The sequence below is a fragment of the Camelina sativa genome, chromosome 13 (genome assembly GCF_000633955.1).
Source record: "Camelina sativa cultivar DH55 chromosome 13, Cs, whole genome shotgun sequence".
NCBI lineage: Eukaryota > Viridiplantae > Streptophyta > Magnoliopsida > Brassicales > Brassicaceae > Camelina > Camelina sativa.
Genome location: NC_025697.1, coordinates 4,186,108 through 4,199,461, shown reverse-complemented (window position 1 = coordinate 4,199,461; position 13,354 = coordinate 4,186,108). Strand labels below are relative to the sequence as shown.

Sequence of the window (13,354 nt, the reverse complement as noted above, 5' to 3'; positions counted from 1 at the left end):
GACGATTTCTTCTTTTTTTTTTTTTTTTGAAAATTTCCCGCCCGTTTTAAGAAACCAGATTACGATACGATGATCCCTCAGTTTGTTATGCATAATGTAATCATTCTATTAAGCATATAACCAAAAAAAAATATGAACAATATGCATAACAAGTCTTCGCTAATCTAACTACACCATGCTTAACTGTTATAACTTTTTCATATTATTTTTTTTTCTCTGTTTCTCTTTCTCGGTAGTAGCACTATAGCAGCAGCCTTTCCCTCTATAGTTAACTGAATCTTTACAATAGCATAGCCCGAAGCTCCATAATTGATCTCGGTGCCTCCAAATTCTCTTCCTCTAACGAATCTCCAAGTATGCTTTGCATTTGAGTCACAAATATCTCATCTAAAATCTGCAAAATCACCATATATTAACAATAACAAGATAAGAAGAGACATCTTTTTTTTTCTGTTTTTTCCCAGTGATAAAGAAAGAGTTGAGATAGTTACAGAAACTGCGATTCTCAGGCCTTTGTGCCAAGTCACATTGTCGTTACTGTCTTCCAAAACCCGAAGCACGTCCTTTAAAAAGAAAAAGAAAAAAACAGAATAAGAATAATGCAAACTAATGATGATGATGATGCAAGAAACCAACGGTTTTGTGATGCGTTCTGCCTTCCTAACCTGTCCCATTCTGTCCCATATTCCTCTGCATATTAAAACAAACAGATCGAGTGACAAAACACAATGCATGTGATCAAATGTCTTGTCTAGAAAATCTTTCAAACACTGCATTCTGTTTCTAATGTCTGGTTCTGCTGTTATATCCTGTAAGTCTTGGATGATGTTCTTCATTCTCATGTGGCTTTGTGTCCTCGTCTGTTACACACACAAGTTATATTTTCACATGGAAAGCACAATACAGAAATTCTCAGAAACAAGTTCAGAAAGAAAAGGAGTAACCGACATTCTCTGCAAGCTTCTCCACCAGTGCTTGCATGTAACTTCTAAATCTGGTTCTTAACTGTATAGTCACTTCGCTCAGCCGCTCTCCCAAAACTCTCTTTTCTTTATCAGGGAGATAAGAGTTCCATACTTTGAACCGATTCTCTATACTTGACCGTAATGTGTCAAGCACTCTTTTCATGGAATTTAGAAGAACTCCAAGCTGCAGTAAGTTTAAATCAAAGTTATCTTACACTAGTTCTAACTAAATGAAAACTTTTAAGTTAAAACACCAGCAGAGATACCTATTTTGGAACAGAGTAGAGGTTAGGTTGGCCCTTTTGTGTCAATCTCTGGACGTACTTCAGGGCAGATACCTTGCTTTCCTTTAACGGAGACAAAACTTCGGAAAACTGCTTCTCCAACGCTTCAATAATAGCCCTCTCCACATCCGTTATAACCTTTCCATACGAAAACACGATAACATTTATAAGTTGGTCGTATTTGATTAACAGAGTTACTGACTTCTGAGACATGGAAGAAGGAGAAACTCATCAAACACAACGCGGTTATATTCGTGTGATTGTTTAGTAAAGAGACAATGAAAGAATCAAAAACTTTTTTGCAAGTTTTGTATTGTTCAACTTACTTTCTCCAACGAGACCCCATATTCTGGCCAACGCCTGATGATGATATCATACTCATCAAGTGTCGAGTTGAGTAACTCATACATCTCATCGACAAAGGGAGAGGTCAAGCCTTGAATCTCACTACATGCTTTTGCCTGAAAAAAAAAATCAAAAAATGTATCCAATTGCAGATGTCAAAGCATTAACATGCATTCTTGTGTCAGCAGCACTATAGAAAAGTTGTTGCAAGATAATTAAGTACCGTTTCTGACTTGCAGAATTCATATAGATAACATTTTCTCTCTCCGATCCAAGTAGTAATATATGAATGGAAAAGCTCTTTGGCAGTAACACCACCTTTGATCGGACTACCAACATGAAGATGAAAGTGCTATAGTAATAGAAAAGTCTAAAATGATATATCTTAAAGTCGCAAGTACTCAGATAAAAGTAAGCAAATATTACTCTATATTCCAGCCAGAGCGATCGGCTTCAAAGTCAGCTGTTGTAATGATAAGGTCGACAACTGGAGGCGATGGAGAAGGAGGGGGACATGCGATAAGATATTCCTTCAGTCTCTTGAATAGGTCCACACTATATATTGCAGCCGAAAGCTTTGGAAGTTCTATAAAGCTGCTTTGGAGATTACAGAGAGAATCAACAGAGAGATACACTAATTTAGTAATATCAACGCTATTTTGTTCAAAAAAAAAAAAAAAGTAATATCAATGCTGTACATATGAAACTTAGACAAACCTTGGGAGTACATTGTAGTTATGAATGGCTATGTCAGTTAAGATTTCGTTCTTAAGGCTCAAAATTAAAGACTTCATCCTCTGGTGAGAAGTACCTTGGGCATCCTCAATATGATTGAGAAGTATATTGTTTGTTTCCAGTAAGTATCTTCTTGACCTCTTCTTTGAAGCAGCCTGAAAGAAGGAAATGAAATAAATCATAGAGGCAAGTGAGAAAGATAGATATGTTCCGTGTGTGTCTGTCTGATTTACCTGAAAGTATCTGGAAAGTCTTAGCTGTGCCTCGGGGATTAACACGTCGTTAAGAAGACCATAAAGTTTGATAGCTGGCGCTATAGCAGGTGCTGGAATGCCTGTAGGAGGCTCAAAAACATCTTTGATTCCAGAAAAAGAAGATTCATCAAGAGATTTGTAGTTCTCGAATGTCAACGCAAGAATCTGCTGAACTTGTTCATCAATTTCCCTAAGCAAGCGATCCTGTCCAATGCACCAAAACGAAAGTGAGCTACTTGAATAGCAAAACGTGATCCGAAATGATTAAGAAAACACAGATGAAACATAAACACCTCTTGATGACTCAGTACAGACTTGTGATTGCCTCTCATTAAAACAGGCGACAGAAAATCATATATGAGATCAAGACAGTCCTTAGTAGGCGAGGCGACATCCATGACATATGAAAGGTATCTACATATCACAAAAATTAGATATTGCATAACATCAACATAAGTGCATGAAAAAAATTTGGTTACCAAATTAAAAAACTGTAAATTACCTTAATTTTGTATATGCATCTGAAATACCGTAATAGGCTGCAAATTGAGTTAGCATCCAGTGCCATGGCCCTTTGATCAACAGATTTTGGCGCTGAAATTTCTCTACTTTCATAGCCACTTCCAAGACCAAGTCATATGCTGAAGTTTCTGCAACCAACCCACACTAAATATGAATGGAAGTATGTTAGTATACAATTAGAGACGGTTGAAACTTGAAAGAAACTCTCATGTGGAATAAAAAACCGTGTACCTTAGTTTTCTCATCTAAGCTGCTTGAGTAGTTTATATGAAGTTGGATTCTCCCAATATGGTCATGTTCTGGTTCATGATATATTGCCCACCATTTAAGATCGTTCTGCTACAACAGCCAAAACTTTATATTTTAAACCAAATCATCTTGTGGACACAACATAATTGGGGCTTAACAAATATCTCACCGGTTCCTCAACTATAGCTGCTAGTTGAGCTAAGACACGACCACAAAACTTCCCCTTGGAATCCCGAACTTCAACAATCAAATCATCACCGATGCTATCTGGTAAGCTACAAGGGAAACCGTATTATAACTCCAGCTTTATAAGAAAAGGAATCTAAAGGCAAATCATGAATGTACAAGGGAACGTACAAGACAAATGTTTCGCCAGATCCAGGTTGTGTTCTCACTTGATCCTCCTCAGCAGAGCTCTTTAGCCTTAATGAACACGTAAAACTTTCTGACAATAAAAGAATTTCATTTATAGGTAATTCAGAAAAAGGAAGACGAAACAGAAATGACACCAGTAAAAATGCAACCAAATATACCTTGTAATGCTTTGAGAGAACGTGGTCCGGTGTGAGATGTAGCAAATTCTTTTTGAAGGACTTTTGAGACCTGTTTGAGGTAGCGAGCACAGGCGCGCATATACTCCAAACTTTTCCGTGAAAGGGAACCATTCAATGGAACTCGAGGAGCGACATGAACTCTCTTCACTGCTTTCCATCCAGAAGACAAAGTAGAATTCAGCTCCGCGAAGTGCTGGTGAACAGTTTCATGCTTCAGTGATGAAATATTGCAACCAGGTTGTCCATCTGATTCCACTTTGATCCTACCAACTGTAGAGCTACACACTTCAGATCATATGAGCAAATGAGATGGGATGGGAAACAGAGAAAAGGAGATAAGATAAATATACCCTGAAGTTTAAGTTTCCCAACACTTGTCTTAAATTTGGGAGCAGTTGTCTCAGTAACCAAGCTAGAAGGTCTATTTCCCAGTAGTTCTTCTTCAGATTTGAGGAAAAAATTCTGCAAACTAAATATTTTATTCTCAACATTAAACAACATGGCCAATGTATAAAGATCTGAATAAGACAAAAACACCAAAAGATGTCTCACCCAAATGCATGTCGGATTAATGCGCAATCATTGTTAAGGAAGTATGAAGCCTCGCTGACATTATCTGTTTCCCATGAATGGAGGCATAGCCTTACACAGGCTTCATAGGAAATCATTGTAGACCATGGACCTTGTTCACTAAATTCAATGAAAAAGTAAGTGAGAAATTATTAATTACAAAACCATGATGATATATATTGATATGTCACTCACCTTGCATGGAAAATGGGAAAACGGGAAGGAAAGGTCTCCTTCTTTATCGTTCCTAAAGTTCCAGTCTCCGCATTTCCTCTTGTTGGTTCTAAGCTAGATGGACCAACAATAGGGATTTCAGATTCCTTTTTTGTTTCCTGTAAACGAATGAATCAGTTAAGAAGAGCTTCACAGAGTCATCGTAAAACTGGAGATAACCAGTAAAGAATCATCAGAATTTCTTGTGAGGCCGCCAGAAGAGAGAGTACATGTGAAGCTTCAGCGCTCGATGATGAGTCAGACAAATCATCTGCAGAATGAGGTGAGTATATCTCATCATCAAACAAATCAGAAGGAACAACACGCTTAGTAGTAATTGCTCCTCTCGAAGCACCATCCTGTGTCAACATTATATAGCTCATCACAGTAATATACTAAAGAAGTCAAGAATCGAGAGCAACCGAATCAAAAACACTACTACTGCGAGTTCACATACCTCTCGTGAACCTTTCTTTTGGAAACTTTCCCTGAACATTATTATGTATGCAGCTTCAAGCTTTGATCTGAGGTTAATTAAACAATTCGAATATATTATTATGATAAGAAAGACCAAACAATTTAAAACAAAATTTAAAAAAATAAAAAAAGGCAGATTAGATCATTTCATTATTTTATTCATCAATCCAAGTGCATGGGAAAACAAAAACCCATGAATCGATTCTATCTCACACAATGCCTCAAATCAATCATGGCAGAGATACATGAAACGAATGCAGCAAAGGTAAAATTTTAGTGAAACGAACCAGGAGAAGTAAAAAAAAAAAAAAAAAAACAATCTTCCACAAAATCCAAATGAACTTAAACAGTAATCGACATAGGAAAGCCAAAATTAGTAGCAACAAAAATTGAAAAAACCAGCTATACATATTAAAACGAAAAGCAAAGTCCTTTTAGCTTTACTTACACTGCGAAGAAACAGAGAGACTTGGACGACCACGAGAGACGCTAGCAAGTGTTAAAAAAAATGATCAGTGTAGAACAAACTAAAAACAAAAAAACAAAAGAAGGCAAAAAAAAGTTGAGATTTTTAATTTTATTACGGGAGAAAAGACTAAAATGCTTTTCATTGTGAAACTGATGTCGTGGCGAAAGAAGACGAGCTCTTTCCATAGCGGCCAAAACGGAGCTTGTTCCCAACCGCCGAATGCAAACAAAACAAACCCTCTTTTTGTAAATGTTTCGAGGTTTTGGATTTGTTTAGGACTCACGTTGACCACATGGACTTTCAATTAAAGCCAGCTTTTTTTCTAACCAGTGCCATCACTTTTTCACTTTTTTTTTTTTTTTTCTTTCTTTTTCTTTGCAGACAACACACAGCTAACTATGGATTTCCATTTTATTTTTACACTTTAATAAATAAATAACTCAAAAAGATTTACTTTAACCTTTTTTTTTTTTAGTATAAACAGTTCTAGATGTAAGTCAACTAAATATATTTTACTCCTTTTTTATTTATATTTTCATCAAACACTCCTTTTTTACTACTATAAGTGGATATTTTTATTAAATATTCTATCAAGACCATGATTGCGTAATTAATATGATAATGTCTATATTAATTAGTATATTTATAAAAAATAATTATAATTGTTCGTTTATTTCTCTTTAAGAAAAAGTTTTCCCATTACAAACTTTTTTTATTTTTTAACCCTCCTTTTCACAAAAATAAAACTTTAACCCCCCTGGCCTTGATAATAATGTTTTTAAAAAACTAGTAACGTAATGGACTTCATAAGGCCCATATTATGCGTAATAAAAGGCCCAGCAATCCAGCCTGAGTTCTGACTTTACAAGTGACAACAAAGAAGCTGACTCACTAAAAAATTATTATCGTCCATTCACTCGCCCTTATCACAAACTCCAAACCCTCCCTACATTCCCACGCGCCAGAACACTCCACTCGCTTGACTCTACAAAACCCTACAGCTTCACACGGCGTCGTATAATCAAAATTGAAACGCACGCGCGCGTGAGTTAAATAAAATTAGCCCACCTGACTCTTTCCCTTTATTCTTCTTCTCTCTTTCTTTTTTCCCAATTTCTTCAAATTTCCCCCAAAAAAAAAAAAAACAAATCTCTCTCTCTCTCTCTCTCTCTCTCTCTCTCTAATGGCGGCGACATTAGGCAGAGACCAGTATGTGTACATGGCGAAGCTCGCCGAGCAGGCGGAGCGTTACGAAGAGATGGTTCAATTCATGGAACAGCTAGTCACAGGCGCTACTCCCGCCGAGGAGCTCACCGTCGAAGAGAGGAATCTCCTCTCGGTGGCTTACAAAAACGTGATCGGATCTCTACGCGCCGCATGGAGGATCGTGTCCTCGATTGAGCAGAAGGAAGAGAGCAGGAAGAACGAGGATCACGTCTCGCTCGTCAAGGACTACAGATCTAAAGTGGAGACTGAGCTTTCGTCCGTCTGCTCTGGGATCCTTAAGCTCCTTGACTCGCATCTGATCCCATCCGCTGGAGCGAGTGAGTCTAAGGTTTTTTACTTGAAGATGAAAGGTGATTATCATCGTTACATGGCTGAGTTCAAGTCTGGTGATGAGAGGAAAACTGCCGCTGAAGATACCATGCTCGCTTACAAAGCTGCTCAGGTTTGTTTTATTGATTCTCTCGAAATCTCTGGAATTGATCTGATTTTTTTTTTGTTTTGTTTTGTAAACTCAGATTTCTTCTAATGGCGGGTAATATATTCCAAATCTAGTAATTAGTTCCTGATCTAGAAATAAAACTCGAATTGAGCCTTCTATGCTTATTTTAATCTTTTTTTTGAGAAAGTAGACTGCTATGTTAACTTATTTATTTGATTTTAAAACTGTGATGGAGATTGATTTGTCCCTTTTGATGTGATGTGATGTTTTTTGAAGGATATCGCAGCTGCGGATATGGCGCCTACTCATCCGATAAGGCTTGGTCTGGCCTTGAATTTCTCAGTGTTCTACTATGAGATTCTCAATTCTTCAGACAAAGCTTGTAACATGGCTAAACAGGTTACTCTTCTTGTTTCTTTTTTTTTTTTTACACTTCTTAAGTCTCAAGTTACAACACCTTTTTTGCTCTATGGTATATAAGTCGTTGACCTGAGTTTGTCTCTAGACAGTTTTCTCCTGTTTTTTTGCTTGATGTTTTCTCTATGTTAACAAATATAAACCTGAGTTTTCTCCTTACTTGATGTTTTGACTAAGCGAATTGACCATTGGTTGATTAGTCTTGTTGTACCTCTTTCTTTCTTAAGAATAAGATGTATTGTTGGATGAAGAACCAATCTTTGGCCTTTTGTGTTTCATTTTGATCGCTTTGAATGAGATTGCTTGATGTTTTGACTAACAGGATTGACCATTGGTTGACTATTGCTGTTGTACCTTGTTTTTCTTAAAGTTGCTGTATTCGATAAACATCAGCTTTCTTTAACAATATTCCTCTTCTTTTAAGAATCACAGACATTTATAATGAGCAAAATCTTTGATCCATTCTGTTTGAACTAGAATTTTTCGTTCATTATCTATTAAAAAGATTTAGTAATGCAGAATTTATCATTGGGGGGGACTTTCTAAACTTTTATGCTGGATTCACGATTGTAGGCTTTTGAAGAAGCCATTGCTGAGCTCGACACACTGGGAGAGGAATCCTACAAAGATAGCACTCTCATAATGCAGTTGCTGAGGGACAATCTAACCCTTTGGACCTCCGATATGCAGGTACTCACATCTGTTTTTTCTGTACCTCGATATTTTACACTCCGTTCAAAATTTTTTTACTACATACCCTTTTATTGTATCTTAGTGTGGTTAGAGTTTTCATCGAAATCCGTACTGGGCTTGATATCCGTAATCAGATGCATCTTATAGAGACAACGAACAACATCTGAAAACTGGAATAACCGCAAAACATTGTGTGCTGAGTTATTTCTACTCTCTATGTTCAGGAGCAGATGGACGAGGCGTGAGGATTTAGAGGAAGGGGGGAGAGTGTCATACACCAAATCCATCTCAAAATCCCCATAACCTTTGCTCAATGTGAAAAATTATTTTTAAGTGTTTATCATGATTATGATTGTGCACAGCTTGATGATTTATCTTCTCTACTAAACCTCTTTTCTCTTAATATTTATTGTCGCTCGACTCTGCTCAAGCCTTAATACCTCTTTCTCCTTAGACGACTGTGGTTAAATTATGATCCTTTTACATCTCTACCCTCTCCTCTGCTTAAATTTGGAAACCTCAAATCTTTGTTTTTTCTGTTGGTGTGAATAGAAAACGTCAAATCTTTTTGCGTAGATAAAAAATCCAGCCAAAGCAAGGAAATTTGTGCAACATATATTGTGGAAGAGTGCGACCATAGACATGCACACACGCATAAAAGAAGTCGAATCTCATTACAAAAAGAGATGCAAAACATCAAAAGTGTACTCGGACCACTTTGTCTGCATTGCATGCATGAAACTAAGTATAAAATAACAGAGTCTTTGGTCGATTTCTGAGACGTAGAATAGTTTTCTCATATATTGCGCTTCAACTTTTCTTTTCTCCAACCAATCTTTTCAGAGAAAGATACTGTTAAAACCAAAGTTGCTCGCTCACACGTGATTCCAGTCCACGTTCATTACAAAATTATATAAAGTTTGTCATGTTTTAAAAGTTCTCTATGGTTTTAAAGATGCAAAATCTTGAATTTAGTATATGGCTTTTATAAAGTAGTGGTATTATTTTGTAGGAAACTACGGATTTCTTATCTTCAATTTTTGGTTTTCTGTTATTTTCTTCGAGTATTCCTTTTCAGTTCTTTTCAAACTATTATGTAATATTCAGCAAATGGCATTTTTTTATTGAAAAGCCGAAAAGACTTGAGCTAAGAGTCTAATGCTATATTGCTATCTATAGTGATTACATATGTGATATGACATAAACCTTAGTCCTTAGATATGCATTAAAAAAGATTGTGGCCTCAAGCTCCAAGGTTTGAACTTGGTACGATTCTGATAATTAGATAAATATGATTGTGAGTACTTGTTTATAAGCCTACTAAAAATTTAAAAATGCAACTTACTAAGTAAATTAGTACTTTTTGTTCATTATTTTCATCTTATTTTGGTATTATAAATATTATATAATTCAATATAATTTAGTTATTTACCAAAATCAAATTACATATTATATTTTGAATTGCAAAGTCAACAATATTTGTTGTTTATATAGCTTTAGCTTTGCAAAATAGTTACATCAAATGTCATTGGTTTAATCGTCAATAATCATTACATAAAACAAAAAAAAACATAAAATTTATCAACTAATAATCCAAGACTCATTTAAAAAATCTTTATTTAGAAAACGCATATGGTTCGTCGTATTTTCTGACTATAAAATAACGAATATCTTAGTTGTGATACAAAATAAACTCAAAAGCTCAAATTATAAGAAATAAAGAGTTTCATCGACAATAATCATTACACAAAACATAAAATTTAGAAAACGCATATGGTTCGTCGTATTTTCTGACTATAAAAGAACGAATATCTTAGTTGTTATACAAAATAACCTCAAAAACTCAAATTAATAAATAGTTTAATCGGCAATAATCATTGCATAAAACAAAAAACATAAAATTTATCGACGAGTAACCCAAAACTCATTTAAAAAATCTTAATTTAGAAAACGCATATGGTTCGTCGTATTTTCTGACTATAAAAGAACGAATATCTTAGTTGTTATACAAAATAACCTCAAAAACTCAAATTAATAAATAGTTTAATCGGCAATAATCATTGCATAAAACAAAAAACATAAAATTTATCGACGAGTAATCCAAAACTCATTTAAAAAATCTTAATTTAGAAAACGCATATGGTTCGTCGTATTTTCTGACTATAAAAGAACGAATATCTTAGTTGTTATACAAAATAACCTCAAAAACTCAAATTAATAAATAGTTTAATCGGCAATAATCATTGCATAAAACAAAAAACATAAAATTTATCGACGAGTAATCCAAAACTCATTTAAAAAATCTTAATTTAGAAAACGCATATGGGTCGTCGTATTTTCTGACTATAAAAAAAAACGAATATTCGAGTTGTTATACAAAATAATCTCAAAAACTCAAATTATAAGAAATAAAGATTAACCATTGACCCAAATCACATAAAATTTTTCCTTATTAGTTTACTTATGAACAAAATATTTATTTCCTTGATGATTATGCACTGTATGATTTGAATTTTCTCATATTTTCATCAATTGTTCACATTTCCTCTCTTACCAAAACAAAACAAAAAAAAATCACATTTTTCATCTCTTCCTCAAATATTAAAAGCTCCTCTCTCTTTCTTTATTTATTTGACCCCAAAGCAAATTCTACAACAGCAAAAAGAAAACAAAACAAATAAAATCCATAAAAAAACAGAGACCAAAATCTTTTTCTTCAGTTCAATCTCTATACTATAAAAACGATTCTTTTTTTTTTGTGTTTGTTCCTCCAAATCCTGTAACAGTAAAATTTTGTATAGATCGAAAAAGCAACAATTTTGACGCTATTGCTAATGGCAGAATTTGTAGAACCAAATCTCCTTCTATCTTCAGAGACCATCAATTTTGATGATGAGAAGAAGAGCAATTTTGTCGACACAAGTTCGATTTTTCAGATGGGTTTCCCTCCGGAGAGCGAAGAGATCATTCTAGAGATGATTCAGAAAGAGAGACAACACTCTCCGAGAGATGACTACCTCAAGAGACTCAGAACTGGTGATTTGGATTTGACTGTCAGAAGTCAAGCCCTTGATTGGATTTGGAAGGTCAGAATTATTTTTTTTTCTTCCTCTTCTTCTGTTGGTTGACTCAATTCTTACCAAGTCAATAAATAATGTGATATGACTTTGATCTGAAAAAGACATGACTTTTGCCTTATCTTTGATCTAAAAATATTATGTCTTTTGATTATTGACAGGCTTGTGAGGAGCTTAAGTTTGGACCATTGTGTATATGTCTAGCAGTTAACTACTTGGATCGTTTCTTATCTGTTCATGACTTGCCTGTAAGTCAGATATAAACTCATCATCATCCCTGGCTTTAAGATTATATAGTCCCTTTGGTTATCGATTGAAATGGTTTTATGATTCTTCTGTAGAGTGGAAAAGCTTGGATAGTACAACTGTTGGCTGTGGCTTGTTTGTCATTGGCAGCCAAAATAGAGGAAACCATTGTTCCAAAGTTAATACAACTGCAGGTTCTATTACTCTCCCATTGTCTCTATTTGTAGTTTTAAAACCAAAGTTAACATTGTAATAATGATGACACTGATAGGTTGGAGATCCTGTGTTTGTATTTGAGCCTAAATCAATCCAAAGAATGGAACTTTTGGTGTTGAGCGTATTGAGATGGAGGCTAAGAGCAGTGACGCCTTGCTCTTACATTAGATACTTCCTGAGTAAGATCAATGACTATGATCACGAACCACCTACCAGATTGTTGTCCAAATCACTACAAGTGATAGCCAGCACAACCAAAGGTGAAAGGTTTATCCTTTTTCATTGGAATTTAGTTTTCTAAACCTCAGTTTTGCTTATGGAGTATGGGGTTTATGGACTTTTGTGTTGAAAATGATTGATGGTAGTTGTGAAAATAATGTGATGTGTGTTGGCAGGTATTGACTTCTTGGAGTATAGAGCTTCAGAGATTGCTGCTGCAGTTGCTCTTTCTGTTTCTGGAGAACATAACACATCACACTTTGACAAACTCTCCTTCACTTCTTCCTTCTTCTCACACCTTGAAATGGTAAGTAGAGGTCACAAAAAGTCTCTTTCATTTACAAAATTGGTGTTTCAGTGTCATACACCTACATTGTGAAGAATATGGAAATTCATGAAACATAGATAAATGCACGTTGTCTATTTATGTCCCAAAACTAGACCAAACAAAAAAAGACCAACTCAATTATAGACTTCTCAGCTTTGAAGTCTCGTGACACATTCACATGTTGGTAAAAAATGTTATTTTTGTTTTGTTTTTCTCACTCCAGAATCTGATTACAATCAAACTAGATGACTACTTGGGTCCTCAAAGGGACCAAAAAAAGGGCTCACGCTTTGTCTGTTTTGATATCTTTGTTTCAGTTTTGTTTTTGTATTGAGTGAGTTAGTGTGTATATTGCAGGAGAGAGTGAAGAAGATTGGTGAAATGATAGAGAGAGGAGATGGGTCAACTTCATGTTCACAAACACCCAATAATGTAGTCTTACAACCATTCAAGACTCTCTATTCTCCTTCTCTTTCTACTTCTTCTGTTTCTTCCTCCCTCACTTCTCTTTCTTAATTTCTCCTCTCTTTTTTTCCTGTTTTTCTCTCTTTTTAAAAATGTCTTAATTAAAATTTTCATCGATAAAAAGAAAAATCAGAAAAAAAAAATAAGCAGTATTTTTTTTAATAAGAGAAATAAATATGAAAATACTGTAAGTAGTAGTATGTTCTTCGTTGGATTGTAAAAGGTTATGTTACATTTATGTGGTCAGACTACTTTTATTATATAGTTCCCGCCAAATATTAGAGCCAGGGAAAAAAACTGACACGGTTGAGCTAGAGTTGACTTTCCTTACGGCCAACAAAGACCTTTCAAAAAAAGTTTGTAATTTATGGGCTTTAAATTTAGCCCATA

At 35.0% G+C, this 13,354-nt stretch overlaps 2 protein-coding genes and 1 pseudogene across 3 annotated transcripts; 2 read left to right on the top strand and 1 right to left on the bottom strand.

The window, feature by feature from the left end:
• LOC104735057 lies at positions 130-2,870 on the bottom strand (annotated as a pseudogene).
• Positions 6,754-8,866, top strand: LOC104735056 (14-3-3-like protein GF14 lambda). Its single transcript, XM_010454767.2, has 4 exons — positions 6,754-7,306; positions 7,580-7,702; positions 8,294-8,410; positions 8,638-8,866. Exons 1-4 carry the CDS (start codon positions 6,821-6,823, stop codon positions 8,656-8,658), a joined length of 747 nt encoding a protein of 248 aa, XP_010453069.1. The 5' UTR covers positions 6,754-6,820; the 3' UTR covers positions 8,659-8,866.
• LOC104735055 (cyclin-D4-2-like) lies at positions 9,007-13,026 on the top strand. 2 transcript variants are annotated; one of them, XM_019234876.1, is made up of 7 exons: positions 9,007-9,117; positions 11,255-11,499; positions 11,652-11,738; positions 11,832-11,930; positions 12,008-12,212; positions 12,348-12,478; positions 12,857-13,026. In XM_019234876.1, the coding sequence occupies exons 2-7, from the start codon at positions 11,350-11,352 to the stop codon at positions 13,013-13,015; spliced, it is 831 nt and encodes a 276-aa protein (XP_019090421.1). In that variant the 5' UTR covers positions 9,007-9,117; positions 11,255-11,349; the 3' UTR covers positions 13,016-13,026. The 2 variants fall into 2 exon arrangements, with proteins under 2 accessions (XP_019090421.1, XP_010453068.1); XM_010454766.2 differs by lacking the exon at positions 9,007-9,117 and having other exon boundaries at positions 11,034-11,499.

Excerpts from the sequence above, each read along its gene's own strand:
- LOC104735056 (XM_010454767.2), top strand. The coding sequence starts at position 6,821 with ATGGCGGCGACATTAGGCAGAGACCAGTATGTGTACATGGCGAAGCTC. Across the intron at positions 7,307-7,579 it reads TCGCTTACAAAGCTGCTCAG|GATATCGCAGCTGCGGATAT; the intron begins GTTTGTTTTATT and ends TGTTTTTTGAAG. Across the intron at positions 8,411-8,637 it reads TTTGGACCTCCGATATGCAG|GAGCAGATGGACGAGGCGTG; the intron begins GTACTCACATCT and ends CTCTATGTTCAG.
- LOC104735055 (XM_010454766.2), top strand. The coding sequence starts at position 11,248 with ATGGCAGAATTTGTAGAACCAAATCTCCTTCTATCTTCAGAGACCATC. Across the intron at positions 11,931-12,007 it reads CAAAGTTAATACAACTGCAG|GTTGGAGATCCTGTGTTTGT; the intron begins GTTCTATTACTC and ends TGACACTGATAG. Across the intron at positions 12,213-12,347 it reads GATAGCCAGCACAACCAAAG|GTATTGACTTCTTGGAGTAT; the intron begins GTGAAAGGTTTA and ends GTGTGTTGGCAG.